The sequence below is a fragment of the Pisolithus orientalis genome (genome assembly GCF_024613125.1).
Source record: "Pisolithus orientalis strain OTSU chromosome Unknown F5J12scaffold_24, whole genome shotgun sequence".
NCBI classification, from domain to species: domain Eukaryota; kingdom Fungi; phylum Basidiomycota; class Agaricomycetes; order Boletales; family Pisolithaceae; genus Pisolithus; species Pisolithus orientalis.
This window is the reverse complement of record NW_026260805.1, coordinates 140,425-159,335: the sequence shown is the minus strand read 5'-3', so window position 1 is coordinate 159,335 and position 18,911 is coordinate 140,425. Positions and strand designations below refer to the sequence as shown.

Sequence of the window (18,911 nt, the reverse complement as noted above, 5' to 3'; positions counted from 1 at the left end):
ACTTGCCAACTTGCCAGCATTGAAACCAATAGATTACAAGTCAGGATGGTGTGTCATTCTGGCTGTTGATACCTCACACATGGCAGTAGGCTATCTACTTTTACAGGTCAGAGAAGATTTGAAGCATTATCTGTCAAGGTTTGGGTTGATCACATTTGATGAAAGGGAAAGTCAGTATAGCCAGGTGAAGCTAGAATTGTTTGGTCTATTTCATGTGCTTCAGGACATACACAACCACATATTCAGAGTCAAAGATTTAGCTGTGGAAGTTGACATCAAGTATATCAAGGGTATGATCAATAACCTGGACCTGCAACTGATTGCAACCATCAATTGATGGATTGCTGGTATACTCCTCTTTGAGTTCAAACTGATACACATACTGGTGGAGAAGCAAGAGGCCCAGATGGATTATCAAGGAGACCTCAAGCAGATGAGGATCCAGAACCAGAGGATGATTATGAAGACTGGATTGATGAGGTAGGATCATTTGCAGTTGAACTCCTCAACCCTCAGCATGGTGAACAAGAAGAAGCCTTTTTCCAAAGTCAAAAGATTGCATGGATCCCCTATGTTGGAGAGCAGAGGTCAGAGAAGTCAAACAAAGTGACTGAGACCCAGGTGGTTTTATCACAGGCATCAGGGATAGATGCTACCACTGATATAGAAATCCCTAGGACAGAGAAAGGGAAGTGGCAAGATGAATGGTTGGAGGTAGTTTGCAAGTTCCTTGAGGATCAACAGTGACCACCTGGAATGTCAGACTTAGAGCTGAACTTGCTAATCAAGTACATGGTGAGATTCTTCTTGAAGAATGGAGAACTATGGCACTGAGAACTGAGGGAACAGCATCAAGTAGTACCTGCATATGAGAAGTGCTTGGAGCTGATGAAACAAGTGCACAATGATTTGGGTCACAAGGGAGTGTTCCATGCTAAGTCGAGATTACTGATTCACTTTTGGTGGCCATTGCTAGATTGAGATGTATGATGGTTCCTCCATACCTGCCATGAATGTCAAATTTGATGCATGGACAAGATACATATCCCACCTGTGGTAGCCATGCAGGAGCTCTGTTTTACAAGGCATACATGGATTCAATGGTGATGCTGAAGTTGAATGGGTTCCAGTACATTGTACAAGCTAGGTGTTCTCTGACTTCGTATCCCAAGTGGCAGATGCTGCATGCAGAGACAGGACAAACCTTAGGTTGATTCATATTTGAACAGATCCTGTGTCAGTGGGGTGCCATGGGGGAGATTGTCACAGACAATGGTTCTGTGTTCAAACAAGCCCTTGCCTACCTTGCAAAGAAGTACAATATCAGGCATATAAAGATCTCAGCATACAATTCTCAGGCCAATGGAGTTGTTGAGTGAAGGCATCTAACCATTTGAGAAGCTCTTGTCAAGACTTGTGAGGGCAAAGTGGGCAAATGGTCATTGTATGCACTGTCAGTGTTCTGGGCCAAAAGGGTGAGGACACAAAAGTTGACAAAGCTTTTGCTATATCAGATGGTCCATGGGATTGAGCCAAGGTTGCCATTCAACTTTGCTGAAGCGACCTTTCTGACAAATTGGGACAAGGATAAGTATTCAACCAAAGAACTGATATTGCATAGATGCCACCAGCTGCAGTGAAGACAAGAAGACTTACAGTGGGTTTGTCAACAAATATACAAGGCACAGTGCCAGACAGCAAAGGAATTCAAGTGGAGGGTAAAGGGGTCAATATGAAGCTATGAGTTTGAACCAGGAGCACTAGTCTTAGCTCACAATATGAGAGTCAAAAAGGAACTTGACTGCAAGATGAAGCCAAGATACTTAGGCCCCATGGTAGTCATCAGGTGAACTGAAGGAGGCTCCTACCTATTAGCTGAGCTTGATGGCTCAATTTCTCAACTTCAATATGCTGCATTTCACTTACTCCCTTATTATTCTAGGAAACAAATCTTGATAGCAATAAAGGAACTCATGAAACAAAGCAAGGAAGAGCTGCACAAGCTCGAAGAGGAGTCAATAGAGGATGAATTGATCCCTGAAGCCAAAGACATCTTGTGAGAAGAGGACATTGAAGGGAGCAAGTCAGGTGAGAGTATCTGAAACCTTCAGCTGTAGATATCAGTGTGCTTGTTCAACTGAGGCACTTCAACTATCAGCTCAAATTTGAGCATAATTTGGTGTGACCAGCATTGGACTTGTACCTTTAGCAAAAAAAAATATGTCACAGCTTTTGAACATTTGATAAGCACTGATCAATTCTGTGTTGGACAGGACTGTACATGAGGTACAATGATGGGGCTGTTGAAGCCCAGAAACAAAATAATGCAAGCTACCTAGTCATGTGACTTTCTTTTGCCCAGTGCCTTCTTGGATGTGACATGGCCCTTTGAGGCCTGGTCCAACACTTCAGTCATGGTGCAAAGGGATTCGTGAAGCATGACCAGCATCTCAGCATTGGAGAGTGAAGGCAGCAAGGAAGGGGAACTGGAGGTTGAGGTGATTGGAGCCAAATTGGAGGAGGATGCACCAGAAGTCAAGGGAGGAGGAGTTGGACTGGGAGATGGAGACTTGATGTGAGCACATTTTGAAGCATGAGCAGGCCTTTGGGTGATTTCAATGATGGGTTTGGCAGGGTACCAAGGAGGAGTGAGAGCTGGAGGGGTAGAGCCCATGCAAAGCACCTGGACCCAGGCTCAGGACTGTGCTGAGCCATTCTAGGGCAGCATCAACAAGAGGGCTTTTAGGTCGAAGAGAGAGGAGGAAAACACACACATATAAAGGGCAGGTATAATGAAGTTGGTGGCTGCACACACACTTGAGCCCTAGGGCTCCAGAACAGACAGCTCAAGCAACACAACACCAGTTGCAAGGAATGGGTGGGTGGATAGGAAAGCCACTGTCCTTCGAAGTGCACTCAATGAGCTTGATGTGCCAATCCAGCCAGTAAACATGCCATTGGAGACCAGATTCCCCAAGATGGTCCACATTCTGGACCTTGAGAAGTCAGCTAAGGAGCAAAGAGGGATGAAAGAAGTTAAGGCTCACTGAAGGGCAATCAAGGGATGTGTGGCCAGTCAAGGGAGAGTCAGCAGGAAGATGGTCTGGGCCAGGCTCAGAGGCATTGAGCACCTGGTGAGTGGGTGTGGTAGGATCTGCCAGCGTGGCAGCATCTGAGATAGAGGTTGGATAGTCAGGTGAAGTGGTTGGTGTGAGAGGAGATGGAGGGTCCAGAGGACCAGGGAGTGAAGGGAGAGGGTGTGCAAGACAGTGTGACAGTGGACATGGACATGGACATAGATGATGGGATGTCTGGGAGCATGTCAAAGGTTGGAAGATCAAGAGCAGGGCTAGGGTCCAGTTCTTGGATGATGACAGTCACAGGCATGGGCTCCATGGGGGTGTGGTCAACCAAGGCAGTGGTGGCCACAGGTGCCAGTTTGTCTTGAATGACATCAACAGGAGGAACATTGACTGGTTGCATGGGGGAGATGATGGCTTGGGGCTTGGAAACTGGAGGAGGTGGCAATGGTCCCTAGGGTGATGGGTAGTGTCAATGGAATGACAGTCAAGAAAAAAAAAAGGGAAAGGGAACACACCATGAGGGATGCCAGTTGTGCCAGCAATGCATTCCTTGACTCAGTCCCACCCTATGATGATCCCAGTGGAAGCTGGAGGACAGAGGTGGCATGTGCAAGGTTGTCAGCTGGGATGCCAACATTGGGAGATGGGTTGTTGGGATTGGACAACATGGGAGTGAGGGCAAGAAAAAGATGAGTGAGGAAAAATGGAGGGAATGTGCAAGGTGGCTTAGATAAGAGGAAGGGGAGAGCAGTGGGAAGTTGATCAAACCAGATCAATCATCACTGGAAGTCAGAACCTTTGCTTGATGCAGTGGCAGTTTTATGGCCTCAACACACACAAAGAGCCATAGCACTCTTGTTATATTCTTGTTTCTTTTTCCAGATGCTACAAACTCAAGGTGAAGTGCTTTTTATGATTTGAGTGTATACTATGTTGAAATGTCTTGTTTTCAGCATTTGGAAGGCAGAGAGTGAGAATGGAATGCTCTCAGAGGTATATAGACAAATGTGTCACTGATGGAGTCTACAGGTACATATGAAGAGACAGGGATACTGGAAATGCAAGTCAAAGGCTGCTGATATCATTATGCACCACAACATTCACTCCCATGCATGATGCATAAATCCAGGAGTTGGGAGAGGGGCCAGTGTACCATAGAAAGAATGTGGTGTAGAGCAGAGGAAGCCTCCCTGGGTTCAAGTATATAATAGTCTTCAAGCTGGGTCATATGGACAGAGGGTCACTACCCCAGCCACCATGCTGTGTGAATACCCTGTTGCCATTCTACTGCTGGCTGCATTTCAATGAATTGTTCCTACCTCGCTCCACACTTGATTTATCACTCACTTGTTTGCTCATTCAAAGTGCCTTGATTGTCATCCAGGTAAGAGGTTAGCTTTGGAGATGTGGAATATTGAGGGCATGAGGTGAGGGAGAAGGTACTGGAGAGTTGGCTATGAGGAATCTTGGGCACTTCAGTCAACCCCCCTTGGAGACCTATTAGGTCTGGAGATTTTGATATAAGTATTAACCTAATAGGTGTCATTTTGTTGGGGATTCTCCACCACCCTTCCTGGAGATTCTCCAGGGCAGCAATTTAATATGGTTGGAGAAAATGTTTTCTCTGTAATATATATATATTATACATCAAATGAAAGGGTAGCTGGGGACCAAATTGGACTTTCTCCAGGCTAAATAGACCCCCTTTCCAGGTAGCTACCCTTTCATTTGATGTATAATATATATATATTACAGAGAAAACATTTTCTCCAACCATATTAAATTGCTGCCCTGGAGAATCTCCAGGAATGGTGGTGGAGAATCCCCAACAAAATGACACCTATTAGGTTAATACTTATATCAAAATCTCCAGACCTAATAGGTCTCCAAGGGGGGTTGACTGAAGTGTCCTGGGGGCATTGGTGAGAGTAAGGGAAGGGTTTGAAGAGTGCAGTGTGGACTCGAGATTGAAGGGACACGTTGTTGGAGGAAGAGGGGGTTGAGTGTGGGGTGGAAGGTAGCACAGAGCAAAGCAAGTGAGGGGAAGGCAAGGAGAGTCAGAGGGTGTGGGGTGTGAAGAAGGGGTTAGTGAGGATGGGTATGAAGCCAAGGACATCTATGCAGGGAGAGGGGATGGATGAGGATGGTCATCATCTAAACCCCCCCTTGGATGTAGGGAATGCAGACCTTTTCCCTATGAGAAATTGCTCCTCTGGTGTGTCAAAGGGAAGGTTTGAGGATGGAGAGTGTGGGTGAGGGTTGAAGAGGGTTCAGACTTAGGGGTTGTGGCTGAGGGAACTTGGTGTCGAAAGGTCAAGAGTTGACTAAGCATGCAGGTGGTCATGGTGCATGCCATGTCACATAGAGACTATGGTACAGCATGGATGAGGATTACTGTACTATGCATCACTGTCTACTCTGTGTCCTTCTTTGGAGAGCAAGAATCACTGCTTCAGCTCCTTCTGCCAAGTTCTTCTTTACAGTCTAGAAAATCCTCCCAGGCAAGTTCCCTTTTTGTTCATCTGAAGTACTTATCCTGCATTCAGACTGAAGCCCCTTCAGGGTTGACCCAACTTGAGCAGAACCTACCTCTTCTGGAGTCAGAGTTCTTGGCCATCAGAAAACAGTTTCTTACAGCAGTTGACTTCCTTGTCTGGGAACAATCAGATTCATATTCATTGTCATTGCCATAAGCATGATCTAAGAGGACCTTGCATTCTTGGACTGCATTGGGACAGTCCAGGCAGGAGAGCCAGCTTTGGAGGCATGCACCCCTGAAATAGGAATGTAGCATTGTTGCCTCCAATTCACCTGTATGAAATGAGAATAATGTCTTCCCAAAACTGACATTGTTTGACTCACCAGATTTGTGGTTGGTGGGGAGACACTGGAGAACACTGATTAAGTGCTTGAAAGGAAAGGTCCACCATGAATGGACAGGTCCAAAAAGGATAAGGTAGTCATGTATATGAAAGGCAGCATGATGATTTGGACACAAGTTGAATGTTGGATGTACTTGTTTCAGGTTCCCAACATAACATGCAATGTATGAGCAGTATGCATTAGCCCTTTGAGTACTCATTATCTGGGAGCATGTGATGTTGACCAGGGAAACAAGGTCCATAGTATGATCCAGAATAAACTTGTTGCCCAGCTTCAGTTCATCAACATCAGGTGCTCCCCACAAGCTGATGAGGGCAAGAGAGATATGAACAGTGATGAGTGTCTGCCACTCATCTGCTTTAATTGTTCCAGCAGATGGATGGCCAAAGTAGGCTGGTGGTGAACTGAACCACAATGGCAGTACTGTGTTCTATATAACATTGCAGTTTGGGACACAACTTTTGGGAAGTGTGTGACTAGAGGAAAGCTGAAGGGAGAATTCCCTAGGTTCACCCCAAGGGGTGCTGCATGGAAGGAGAAATTGAGGATTACCCTAGAAGGGGGTGGGGAAATTCATGTGAGGTGCATGGAATTTAATTCTGGTGGCTTGTTGACATGCGAGCAATGGCAAGCTGGGTATACAGAATATCAAGAGACAGATATGTGACAAGAAGACAGGATCAGAGATACCAGGAAGGGTGTGATAGACTGGAAAACATGAGTAGTGTAGGGGAAATTAGAGACACTGTAGATGCTGTAGACTCAAAAGATGCTTTTAGACTCTAGGAACTCTTGAACTCACAGAACACACACAGATAGTGACTCCAAAGTGGGTGCTATATTTCTGACATTACAGAGGAATTATATAGTACAAGAAACATAGGTATGTGTTGGAGTAAAGTGGGGTGGAAAAACTAAAAGACCAGAAAATAAAGGAAAGGATGACAGACATCAGTGAAATACAGATGCATGTGAAATAGTCTGGTGAGTGGTAGATGAGAGTAAAACAGGACCATGGTAAGGTGTATCTTCCAATGGAGTGAGGGTACATGTACAAGTAAGAGGTGGAGCTGGCAGGAAGGGGAAGCATAGGAGGGCAGAGTGTACTGGCATGAAGTCCAGCTTGTGGAATTTGGGGCAACAGGGGCAACAGAAGTTTTTCCAGAGGCAACTGGCATGGATGAGTGGTGGTGTGGCTGGGCAGTGGCTTGGCTACTGACTTCTGGATGACTCTGGGTGGATGTGGAATTTCTGGATCAGCTTATTGATGACTGGGCAACATGCTGAAGGTCAGGAGAAACTCTGAAGGGGACAGGGGTTGGGAGGAGACATGAGGTTATGAGTGGGAAGACCTCCAAAAGCATCCAAAGGCATAGAGCAATAGGGGTTTGTCACAGAGGCCAGTGGAATTTAGTGACAGATTCCTGTTCCAGCCTCAGGGAGTATACAGCTCCCTACACCTCCCAGGGACTTCAAATGCTGACCATCCTTCATCAGACTGAACTGAGACATGACAGAGATGAGCACAGAATATCAGCAGGCATTATGTAACAATGATGGTGCATGGTCAGAATTCTGCCTCATGCAGAGGGAAATTCCACATTGTACAAGATGGCCCTGCAGAATTTAAACTCACCCAGAAGGTGGCTCACTGCTCATCAAACTCCCCCAACAACACTCTTGCTCATGTATCCTGTTTCCAATGTCTCATCTGCTCATCAACATGCAAGCCTACTTGATCCATGATGCATGACTGGTATTCTCCATGGAGGCCCAGGCCATAGCAGCACTCACAGGGGTGTTGAAATGCTCAGGCAGGATGATCTGGTCTGTACTGCAGCCAGAGGAGAGGCTGGAAATTATCCACAAGTGGGTAGACAAGTGGGATGTGACCTGGGTAAGCAGACAGTCATATGGGCATGTGAGGGATATGACAGAAACTCCACAGGCTGCCATGTACTCATGGTGAAAGTACATAGATGAGCACAAGATCATTGTGCCTGACCTTGATGGCCACCATCTCATGGAATTGTCCAAGCAGTTGGCATTCGAGGATGATGTCATGGTCACAGGAGCCATTGCAATAACAGACCTTCAACAACCCAAGGGCCAAAGGTGGTTTGATGTCAAGGATCTCTTTGAGGACTACCAGGAGAGGGTTGAAGAAAGGGCATAACGAGAGGCAAAGAGGCTGGCCCAGGAGCCCATGGCACATACTTGGGGTCAGGCAGAGGGAGGGCCAGGTGATACCAAAGCAGGGGGGTCATTGAGAGGAGCTATGTGTGTGACTGGGGTGGGCCCTGGTAATGTGAGCAAGGGAAAAGGGAAGGAGAAGATATGTCTGACATCCTTGACATCCCCAAGTGCAAGTGCTGACTTCAATGAAAATTCTGCTGGCCACCAACAAGGAGGATGAGCTTGCTGACAATGTTGATGAGGATGAGGATGAGGGCAAAGGTGAGCCTGCTCCTTCCACAAAGGGACCTCATGTGGCTGGAGACTGTGAGCCTTGCAAGGCATGTGCCCAGGTGGACCTCATGTGTGTTGGGGAGCTGGAGTGGTCCTGCAAACAGTGCAGGAACATGAAGTGCAAGTGCAAGTGCACTCATGGGGTAGGGAGAAAGGTGAGTACCATACAGGTTTAATTCCACAAGGGAACAAGTTAACATCACCTTCAGTGAAAGAACTCTGGCACCATTGGAGCAGCAGGGCCATCTCACAAATGAGTCAAATTGACTATGATCCCAATGGTGGTCCCCATGGGACCTATGACTGGTGTAAGTCAGGCATTTAGTGAAGCTAGGGACTCCTAGGGATGGATAGAAAAGGGTCAGGTTTGACCCAGAGGGACTCTGTGCTTGGATCAGTGAAAAGTGACAAGGGAGTGGATTGGAGTTGGGCAAAAGGAATGAAGTGGGGAAATGAGTAACAGTGTCTGGAGGTTGTCTGGGAGTGCCTCAATGAGGGCTTGTCACAGTCTTTCATTCACAGTCTTCACTTGTCACTGTCTCACAGTCTGGTTCCTCCTTTTCTAATTGTGTACTGTAGACCTACACTAGTGCGCAAAAATTGCTGACTAAGCTACCAAAAATGCGCCACACAGGTAGGCTAAGTATCACTAATGTAAATCAAAGCAAAAATACAGTAGAAAAGATAAGATAATTAAATCTCCTTAGTAGGGAGTACTTATTCCCTACACTGGACCTTCCAAGAAGCTCACACTGAGAATTCTGCCTCAAAAATGACAACCTGATCCAACCCCCACACACTTGCCTTCCCCAGAACTGACTCTTTCCCCTCATGATCCTTTGCCAACCCCTTGTCTCTTCTTCTGCAGGGCTACTCCCAAGCCCAGGCCATCATTCAAAGCCTCTTCACCCCTTGTCAACAAGCCTCAACTGTCACCCCCCAGCAAAGAACTGCAAGTCAAGTTCAAACCATTTTTTGCAACTGTGACCAGCTTACTAAATGAACCTGGAGATGTCGAAGTGCCAGTCCAGAGTGACACTCCATTAGTTGCAGAAACTCCAGAGGTCATAAACCCACATGAGTGGTCAACAGCAAACTTCATTGAGCATCTGCAAGTGCTTGAGGTGAGAGCTAAGGATGAGGAATTCAAGCTGGAGCAGGTCTACTGGCTGCTGGAGATGTTGGTGAGGCAGGTAACACATTGGATTGAGAGTGCATGGGCTAGGTGGGAGGAGTTGTGAAGGTTGAAGGATGAACTCCAGGACCTTTAAATGGTGTACTTGTGTCTGCAGAATTTTTTGTACTGGTATGTTCTGAAATTGTAAGAGTCTTTCATGCATTGGTATTAGTACTACAGTAAGGGAAGGAAAAATAAGACTTCTGAAGGAAGAAGTGTTGTGGAATTTTTTTTTTGACTGTTTCTTGTGAGCAGTGCAGATTTTATATATGAGATGAAATGGGTGTCAATAAAAGAAAGAATGGAAAAAGAAAAGAAAGGAGGTAAAGAGAAGGATGGACTACTCATCTGACTCATCCAAAGGGATGCCAGTGAGCATAGGGTCTGGGAACAAATCATCTTCAAGGTGATCCAGGTCTTGTGTGGAAGTGCCAGTCAGCTGGGTGACTTCAATATGAGCATTATTCTGTGGGAAATAGGGGCATAGGCAAAAGGCAGTGAAGTGGAATTTCAAGACAGCACCATCTAATTCCACAAGTATGTATGAGCTGCCTTTAGTGCATCAGACAATGATCATTGGTCCCAGGTAGCACAGTTTGGTTTTCTGGTTGAGTTCTAGTTCAATGTGGGAATTCCAAACAAGGATGAGTGACCCTGGTTCAAAGTTAAAGTCTTTGATAGAATGCACAAAATGATTGAGGAAATCCTTGGCTGATGTGAAGCAGGATTTTAGGACCAGATTGTGGATGCAAGCAAGGTCCTCCAGGTGTTTTTGGAGTTGGCAAGCATGGTGAGCAATGAGATCTATGGTTGAGTAAAATTCTGCTTTGAAAGGGGCTAAAAATGTTGCTTCGACTAGATCAAAAGGGAGTCTGGGTTCAACACCATGAGCCATATAGAATGGAGAAAACCTGGTTGCCTTGTAGACTGTAACCCTTTCTGCCCAAAATACTGCAGGGGCAACTTCTGACCACCTTGACACTTCCCCACTACAACTTCTTACCAGCACCTCTCTTACATCGAAATGCCACCATTTGACAACTTCATTAGCCTGTGAGTTATAAGGGGAGATGCATATGTGATGAATTCCAAAGGTCTTGGAGAGCCAGTTGAGAGCAAGGATGTATGGTCCCCCATTATCTGTGACAATCTCCACAACAGCACCCCAACAGCACAAAATCTGTTCAAAGATGAACTTTCCAATGGACTTGCTTGTCTCTGCACAAAGCATAGCCCATTCAGGGTAACTGGTGAGTGAACAGTGGGCTTGGGTGATGTAGTGAAAGCCATTTGACTTTGGCATTAAGAATGTGTCCATATATGCCTTGTAGAATAGGGGTTGGGAAATGGCAATGACTGGCAGAATATGAATGTGATCCAAATGGCAGATCTGGCACTTGTGGCATGATTTAACATACCAACAGATGTCCTGCTCTAGCATGGGCCATCAAAAGTGAGTCAGCAAACACATGCAGGTCAAGAAGATACCCTTGTGCCCCAGGTCATTGTGGGCCTGGTGGAGAATCCCAAGGCATTTGTGTGGGGGTACCACTAGTTGATGCCATCCCTGGGGATCCTTCCTCCACAGTTCCCTTCCTTTCACAAAATACTGAGTTGCAAGATGCACTAGGCTTTCCAATTCTGCCCCTTCCAACCCTTCTTGCATTTTCTTCATCTCCAAAAACTCCTTCACCACTCTCATCCTCTCCTCTCTCTGCTTCACTTTCTCTGACCTTGCAATTTCGGTCTCAAAGTTTCCTGGCATCAATTCTTCAGCAGTAAAGATACCTAGACTCTGTGACAAGGCAAGAGATGAGTCTGACAAGATGTTCAGAATTTCCAAGGGGTAAGGTTGAGACTTGAAATGTGCTTCCCTATGATTCAAGAGCTCAACAGCGAAGGCCCCACTCTCATCTATCCAATCCTCATAGTCCTCATCTCCCTCCTCATCTTCTTCTGCTCTTGGCCTCCACAAAAGTCTGTCCAGTGCTGTATGCTTGTGTGCTGGAACATGTACAAGCTTGAAGTCAAATAGAAGAATTCCAGTGATCCAATGGTTTATGGTCATGTTAGGCTGTAAGTCAGGATTTTTAATCATCCCTTTGATGTACTGCACATCCACCTCAATAGCTAAATTCCACATGCCAAAGATATGAAGCCAGATGTTGTGCAGGGCACAGAAAAGTCCAAATAACTCAAGCTTAGCTTGGCTGTAGTGGCATTTGCAATCATTGAGGGTTATTGAGCCAAACATAACAGGGTAGCATTTTCCATCTTCCCCCTCCTGCATGAGGAGGTACCCAACAGCAATGTTAGAAGAGTTGACTGCTAAGATGACTTTCCTTTTGGAACTATAGTTGATAGTTCACAATGCAGGGGACAAGACAATTGCCCAGTGGAGGTACTCCATTGCTTCCCTATGTTCATCATGGAATTCAAAGGGGACATCCTTCTTGGTCAGCTCGATGAGAGGATGGGCATGTTTGGTGAAGTCTTTGATGAAGATCCAGTGGTATGAGCAGAGACCTAAAAATCCATGTACTTCAGTAACATTTGTGCAGTAAGGCCAATCTTTAATCTTTTCGACTTTAGTTTCATCTGGAATTCTGCCCTCAAATGACACCTTGTACCCAACCACTATGATGGATGGCTCAGTGATGATGCATTTCTTTGCCAACATGGTGGCTCCTGCATGACATAGATGGTGTAAGACTCAGTTGATGTTCTGCAGGGGCTCCCAGATGAAGTGCCTAATCCCAGAATTCTGTGGAATTGTTTCATAGGTGCCATCTGGATTTTGGTAGCAGGATTTGGGGCCTTTGATAGGACAGTCATCAATAAATGGAATGGTGACTTCCAGAATTTTGTCCTTCAAAATCCAACAGACATCTCTATGGAAAATCTGGACAGCATTCATGTAGCCCATAGGAAGTTTGGTGACTCAAAGGGTACTGATAGGAGTTTGGAAGGTAGTGAGGTCATGGTAATTGTCATGTATGGTGCAAGGATCATATCCAACCATAAGATCTAAAATTCCATAGACCAAATGGCAAGTGAAGGCTTCAGCAATCAAAGCAACAAAGGGGGGAACAGCTGAGTCCTGAATAGAAATGGCATTTAGAGGTTGTAAGTCATGGATGAGGCACAGAGATTTTCCATCCTTCTTGACCATGCAGAACCACTTTGAATGATAGGATGAAGTAGACAGTTCATAAACCCCTGCAGAAATCTTTTCTTTGATGATGTTAACAACTTCACAGAAAACAGCAGGAGGAATGGGAATATTTTGCTTGACCCAAGGCTTGTGGGCTAGTGTAGGTATCTTCAGAGGTGGGAACATGTCCTCTTGAAAGGTCCCCCTTTCTGAGGCATCCCAAGCAAAGGCATCCTCTTGCTCCCTGACCAACCATCACACCAGGTCTAATTCTGTAGGCCAAAGGAACCCTGCTGGGTCCAGATTGAGCTCATCAGCTCTTTCCTGAGTCAACCTGGAACCTGGCACAAATGGAGGGGGATGAGTAGGTAAGACAGGCAGGTCTGCAAGCAGGTCTTCAGCCTCCTGACATTCTACCCAGAATTCCACTGGTATCCATGTCAGTACTGGCCTCACCTTCCTTGCTACAGGTTTGTACTTTAAGACATGATAAATGGGGTCAAACTGATAAGTAGAGTGTAAGGTGGAGATTGTCAGTGGAGAAATGGTAGTAGCAGTCAAAAATAGGAAAGGATCAGTCAGAGAAATGGAACTAGTATCAAAGTGATCAACAGGGGGCATACTGTTGCCTTGTAAATTGTAGATAAATGCTGCAGTGGAATTTATGGCAGTGTCTGTGGGCAAAAGAGTGGTAGACTTCAAAGGGTATAAGGGAAGATCAGAAACACAAAGAGAACACACAGAGAAAGTGCAGTCCTGGTCTCCTCACAGCTTGTCTGTGGAGGATGCATTGTAACCAGTGTCTGTACATGAGTTGGCAATGGACATGCTGTTGCCATCATCCTCACTGTGCCTGATGGTAAGCTGTTCTTTGATGGATGCATTGCTGTTGGTTTCCATCTGCAAACAGAAGTCTTTGCCATTATCATTGTCAAAAAACAACATGTCACTATCAATGGTTTGTGTGCTTTCTCCTCCTAGTAGCTGCAGTTAGTTATCATTGTGGAATCCAATGCATACACATACAGATACCAAATGCACCTTGCATTGAAAATGGATTAGAGTTAGTAATTGTGGTGTGACTGGAGATGTAGAGGGTTAAATTGGAGGCAATCAGTGCCATGAGTCCCTAACAAAAAAAAGGAAAGACAATAGAAAGTCACATGGAACAAAAGTGTCCATGGTCAGGGATCAGCAGACATGACCACAGAGTACAGCAACATGTAGTGCACATCTGGGGGTTAGAGGGAACAAATGAGGCCAGCACTAGGCAAACAAAAGTGGACAAAAACAGGGTGGTCGAATGCAGGCACTTCACCATATGGGAAATAAGTCAATATCACAGACATGCTTGCATACATGCATGCAGAGGTATGGGCCTATCACCAATAATCACCCAAGTCAGGTGAACAGAATGGGTCTGGAGGTAATCACTCAAAAGTAAAGACCTGATCAGTCTCCAGCACAGCCAGGCAAATGCACCTCCATTGTCATTACAGGCATCTACTTCTGATTGTAGTTACAGTAGTAATTTAGTTGTGCCACTTCATTATGTAAGTTGAATTTCAAGTTGAGCTTTTTGTTCACTTTGTTAAAATCAGATCAGGCATTCTTTCCACAATTAAACCTCACAAGCAACTGAAATAATAGGCAATGTTGTAATGGTCATAGTCAGAAGGAAACACACCTCTATTAGCCATGGTAGGCACTGTCATGAGGGCACAATAACAATAAAGTTGTTGCATTAGCAATGCTCAGGTTATGCCTTTACAACATTATACAAGTTAGCTGTTAGACAATAACAGATATGACATATTTACATTGACCATGACTTTGCCTTACTGATGAACAATTTACCTGATGATATTCAGCTCTATTCTCAAGTTGCTGATGAAGTACACACTTGGGTGCTGCCTGTGGGGGCACCAGGATGCAATCCTCTGTCAGTAGCAGTGTCAAACTCTGGAACACTGTTGGCAAGTGGAGGTACTCTGGGGGCAAAAACCAATGTTTGATGGTCAAACATGGGTCAAACATTGGTCAAACAGATACTATTGTCTAACTATGTTCCTACTATGAACATTTGTCATAAACATTTATTATGTTTTTTTCACAATGTCCAAAAACAGAAGATAGTATGACAGAAACTATGAACATACATTATGTTATGGTTTCCTGTTTCAAATTGTGAACATTCTTTGAAACATTTTATATGTTCAGGCTGCCAAAACATGATTCAATAGGGTGATTTGCCAAATCATCCAATGGACTTATTTGCCAATTAACCATTCATTGAAAAGTAGAATGGGCAAATGGGTAACAGGGCAATTGTCAAATTAGTAGCAAATCACCCAATGGAGGAATCTGATATTTGCTGGTGGTCCCAACATGGTTCTTGCCATGGTAGCACTGGCATGGTACCAAGTTCACAGTACCAGTCCCCAAGGTAGTATCAGCAGTACTGAGTTCATAGTACCCAGTGGTACCACATTCACTACCAGTAGTACAGAGGTAGTACCAGTAGTATGGAGGTAGTACCAGTGGCTCCAAGTTCACTACCAGATAGTGCTACAAGTTGTATTGAGGTAGCACTGTACTACTAGCACATCAACATGTAAACAACTCTAGTGGGCCTGCAAGGCTAAAAACCATGGACAAGGATGCTCCAGCAAAGGATGTTGGAGCAGTGAACTGAACTGGGACAAGTACCACTTGAGGGGGGTTGCAGTAGTGGTATGGGCAGCTACACTAATGGCTTAAATGGTCACACAGATGGGTTGAGGGTCAAACACTAAAAAGGTCATTGGTGCATTGCTATGTAGGTCCAATTAACACAAGATGCACCTGGAGGTTGCCATGAGGCCATTGAGCCTGTGCAAGGTCATAACAGCCCACCAGAAACCCATACCATTGAGAACATCCCAGGAAAGTCAACTTCAGATGATAATCGACCCATCCAACAGCACAATAAAGCAACCCAGAGCATACCTGACCTGTTGAGCAGTCATGTTGGATGTCATATCCTGCTTATCAAATGACCCATCTGCAACACTACAAGCAAACAAGACCTTATTGGCAGCCTGGAAAGACTCTGGGAGTCACAAAAGCATGAATGACCAAAACCTGAGTGAGATCACACAGTGGTGATACTACAGGAGACCTGTGAAGATCAGTAAACACTGGATAACCTGCCTGTCACACCCAAGGGCAAGGATGGGTCCAGAGTTGAGAAAGGTTGTTGTGAGGCAGCTGCAAAGAAGCTGGAGACAGTGAGAGTCAGGACAGTTGAGAATAGGGAAGACCTGCCGAACATGGAAATGTGGTCAATGAAGGCCAGGAGTGAGCAGGACAGTGAGAGCAGTCACAATGCAGCAAGCAGCAGTGACACTGACTCATACAGAGTCAAGAACATGTCACTACCTACAACTGGGGCTCAGCATGCCTATGGAGACACTAATGACAGGACAAAGAAACCCAGTGCACCATAAGAGGCTGCATGCCGCTGCTATTGCAAGAATCCTGTGAAGATCAATGCATACCCAATAACTCACCTAGTTGAGATTGGAAGGCCAGGAGTGTGTAGAAGCATTATGAGTTACTGGGAGGTTGGTGGAGATGTCAGGGCAAGCATGAAGAAACTAGAGACAAGGGACATCAGCATTAGAATGTTTGAGATACAAGAAGACATACCAAATGTGGAAACACAGTCAGGAGAGGCTGATAACAGAGGAAACATTGGCAGCAGTGATGCACCAGTAGCATTGGCATTACTGACATGCACAGAGTGGAAGAAGCAATGCTGGCTACAAGCAGAAGTCAGTATGATGATAAAGACTCAAAACAAACAAAATATGTACCTGTGCCACTCATACCACTCATGGAATGCCTAGAAGACCATAGCACAAGCTGAATGCACAAGCACATACCAAACATTATCATGTGGCTACTACAGACCACCATGATGCATCCGAAACCCCTCAAAACAGTTGTTGACACTTGCTAGAGGCAGCCCATCAGAACTTGTGAGGAACTGTTTGGAGTGCCCATGAAGCCTTGGATACCACATAGAGACTGGTCTAGGCATACAACTTGAGATGCATCACAAGACCTACTCACCACATGACCAGCAATCAACAACATAGAAGCCCTTGCACTCGTTTATTCAAAACTGCTTGGAGACACATTCTTCTGATACTTGCTGCTTTCCTACTTTGACTTCACAGGCAAGTTCAAGGGGAAGTGTTGGAATTTCATATACAACATGCCCACATAATTACAGAATGAGTACATACTCTATAGTTTTCTTCTGGGTTCCTTCAATCCTTCTTTGCAAAGTTCACTGCAAGGCAGTACCAGCCTCAGGGGTATCAGTGGTACCAAGTTCACTGCTAGGTAGCACAATGGGGTGAACCAAACTTCAAGGTACTACTAAACACTACCAATTTCTATGCCCTTGGCAGTTCCATCACTTGACACAGCATCCTTAGTAATTCACATGAGATCTGAGACAGGCTGCAGGGGCTGCTAGGATCCATGGTGGGTAGCCACTCAAAAGATGTATGATCCACACTGGTCCTATGCCACATACCTGGTGGACAAGGGACCCTACCCATCTGGATGGGTATGATTGTTGGTCATTGGAGGAAGTTTTGCAGGAGGCCAAGGAATTCTTTGTTGGGGTTGAGGTGTGCAGTGGTCATTTTTCAATCATTCCATTGAATCCATCCATGCCATAGGAAGGAAAAGACAGTCTCCCACTGCTGTGTGACATGGACTGGATGCCATCAGACAGCATTGGCTGGTTGATTGAAAGCTGTGACAAGATGATCCATCAGGAGGAGGAGATTCACCGGCTCCATGGTGTGATGGAATTCTGCAGTGAATGGCTCACCCTTTTTGACAGGCTTGGACAAGTACAGGACCAGCTTGAGGACTTCCAAGTCAGGAGCCACCAATAAGTAGGGTGCTTTCCTCATTACACATCTCATTAGAATCTTGATATGTAATTTCCCCAGTTTCATACTATCTAGAGATATATGCACATTACTCTTCCAATTCATATCTTGAAGTACATCCTAGTGTTCTGGCTAAATCTCAATACATCTGGGACTGCCTAGCCATATAACATGCGAAGCCAGTACTGCCCACTGCCAATACCTCCATATGCCAGCCACTCCAGAATTTCTCCTTGTGTAAGAAGAATTTCTGTGTCCACCTAGTCTCCAGTGTGAGTAACTCTAGCCCTTCTTCCCAGCAATCCTATAGCACTTTTGTATGCAGCCAGTTGGCTCAATAAACTGTGATAATTCAGTCAGTATTTCACACAAGCCCAATTGATCTGCCTATGTTCTGACATCCTGTCATTCATGGCAAAATCCTGGGGAAGGTCCACAGTCCAAAACCAGGCCAGAGTGTCATTGCAATGACCTCTTGCATTTGGGTCTGCAATTGTGGCACTCACAGTCAGGTCTGCCCTATTCAATTCTTGGTAGTTGCCAAGAATGTCCTCCCCAGCCCCCAGTGCAATGAGTTTCTTTTGGCACTCACGATAGATGGTGGCATGCTGCTGAACCATTGCCTCTGCATTGGATATCTGCCCCCATGCCCAGGTTGTCATTTTGTAGTTCCCTCCTTTTCAGACATCTGTATGAAATATCATGGCCTTGTCCATGAGGGCCAGATGCAATTCATGCTATGCATCATTTGCCTGCCCTGTCTCAGATGTATTTCCTGTTCCACAAGACTGCTGAGGCCAATGTCATGGAAATACTGTACTCTGATATATGATGGCAGTGGAACATTACTGACCTCCTGGTGACCAGGACAATCAGGGAGGAACAGATCATCAGTTTCATCATTACTGTCCCTGTTGAATGGGGCTATACTTCTGGGCCTTTGCCTGGGGTTAACTTGCCAGTCATTTCTGATGAACTGGGCTGCTCCATGTACTAGTGCATCAATCTGTGATTGCAACCAGTCTTGCTGGTGCAAAATTGACAACTGGTCTGCCTCTGTTGCCCTGGTGTCTATCTGTCATGTATCCATAGCAAGCACTATTTGAGCCTGCTCAACCTTTAATGCCCATGCAATCCAAGTAGCTGAACAACATGAGCTGCTGAATGAACAGTTGTTATGGATTAGGTCA

At 45.4% G+C, this 18,911-nt stretch overlaps 4 protein-coding genes across 4 annotated transcripts; 2 read left to right on the top strand and 2 right to left on the bottom strand.

The window, feature by feature from the left end:
• Positions 1-2,438: 2,438 nt before the first annotated feature.
• Positions 2,439-4,713, top strand: F5J12DRAFT_784219 (uncharacterized protein; the record flags this gene model as incomplete). Its single annotated transcript, XM_051742996.1, has 10 exons — positions 2,439-2,575; positions 2,837-3,035; positions 3,063-3,134; positions 3,218-3,400; positions 3,665-3,804; positions 3,966-3,981; positions 4,037-4,053; positions 4,213-4,283; positions 4,468-4,510; positions 4,623-4,713. The coding sequence occupies 10 exons, from the start codon at positions 2,439-2,441 to the stop codon at positions 4,711-4,713; spliced, it is 969 nt and encodes a 322-aa protein (XP_051598056.1).
• Positions 4,714-7,731: 3,018 nt separating this feature from the next.
• F5J12DRAFT_784218 (uncharacterized protein) lies at positions 7,732-8,895 on the top strand (the record flags this gene model as incomplete). The annotated part of the gene is made up of 6 exons (XM_051742995.1): positions 7,732-7,863; positions 7,939-8,124; positions 8,375-8,423; positions 8,495-8,590; positions 8,645-8,743; positions 8,834-8,895. The coding sequence occupies 6 exons, from the start codon at positions 7,732-7,734 to the stop codon at positions 8,893-8,895; spliced, it is 624 nt and encodes a 207-aa protein (XP_051598055.1).
• A 6,202-nt stretch (positions 8,896-15,097) lies between these two features.
• F5J12DRAFT_784217 (uncharacterized protein) lies at positions 15,098-16,079 on the bottom strand (the record flags this gene model as incomplete). Its single annotated transcript, XM_051742994.1, has 4 exons — positions 15,098-15,334; positions 15,416-15,509; positions 15,755-15,857; positions 15,968-16,079. The coding sequence occupies 4 exons, from the start codon at positions 16,077-16,079 to the stop codon at positions 15,098-15,100; spliced, it is 546 nt and encodes a 181-aa protein (XP_051598054.1).
• Positions 16,080-17,550: 1,471 nt separating this feature from the next.
• On the bottom strand, positions 17,551-18,383 carry F5J12DRAFT_784216 (uncharacterized protein; the record flags this gene model as incomplete). Its single annotated transcript, XM_051742993.1, has 3 exons — positions 17,551-17,792; positions 17,893-18,025; positions 18,228-18,383. 3 exons carry the CDS (start codon positions 18,381-18,383, stop codon positions 17,551-17,553), a joined length of 531 nt encoding a protein of 176 aa, XP_051598053.1.
• Between the last annotated feature and the right edge of the window lie 528 nt (positions 18,384-18,911).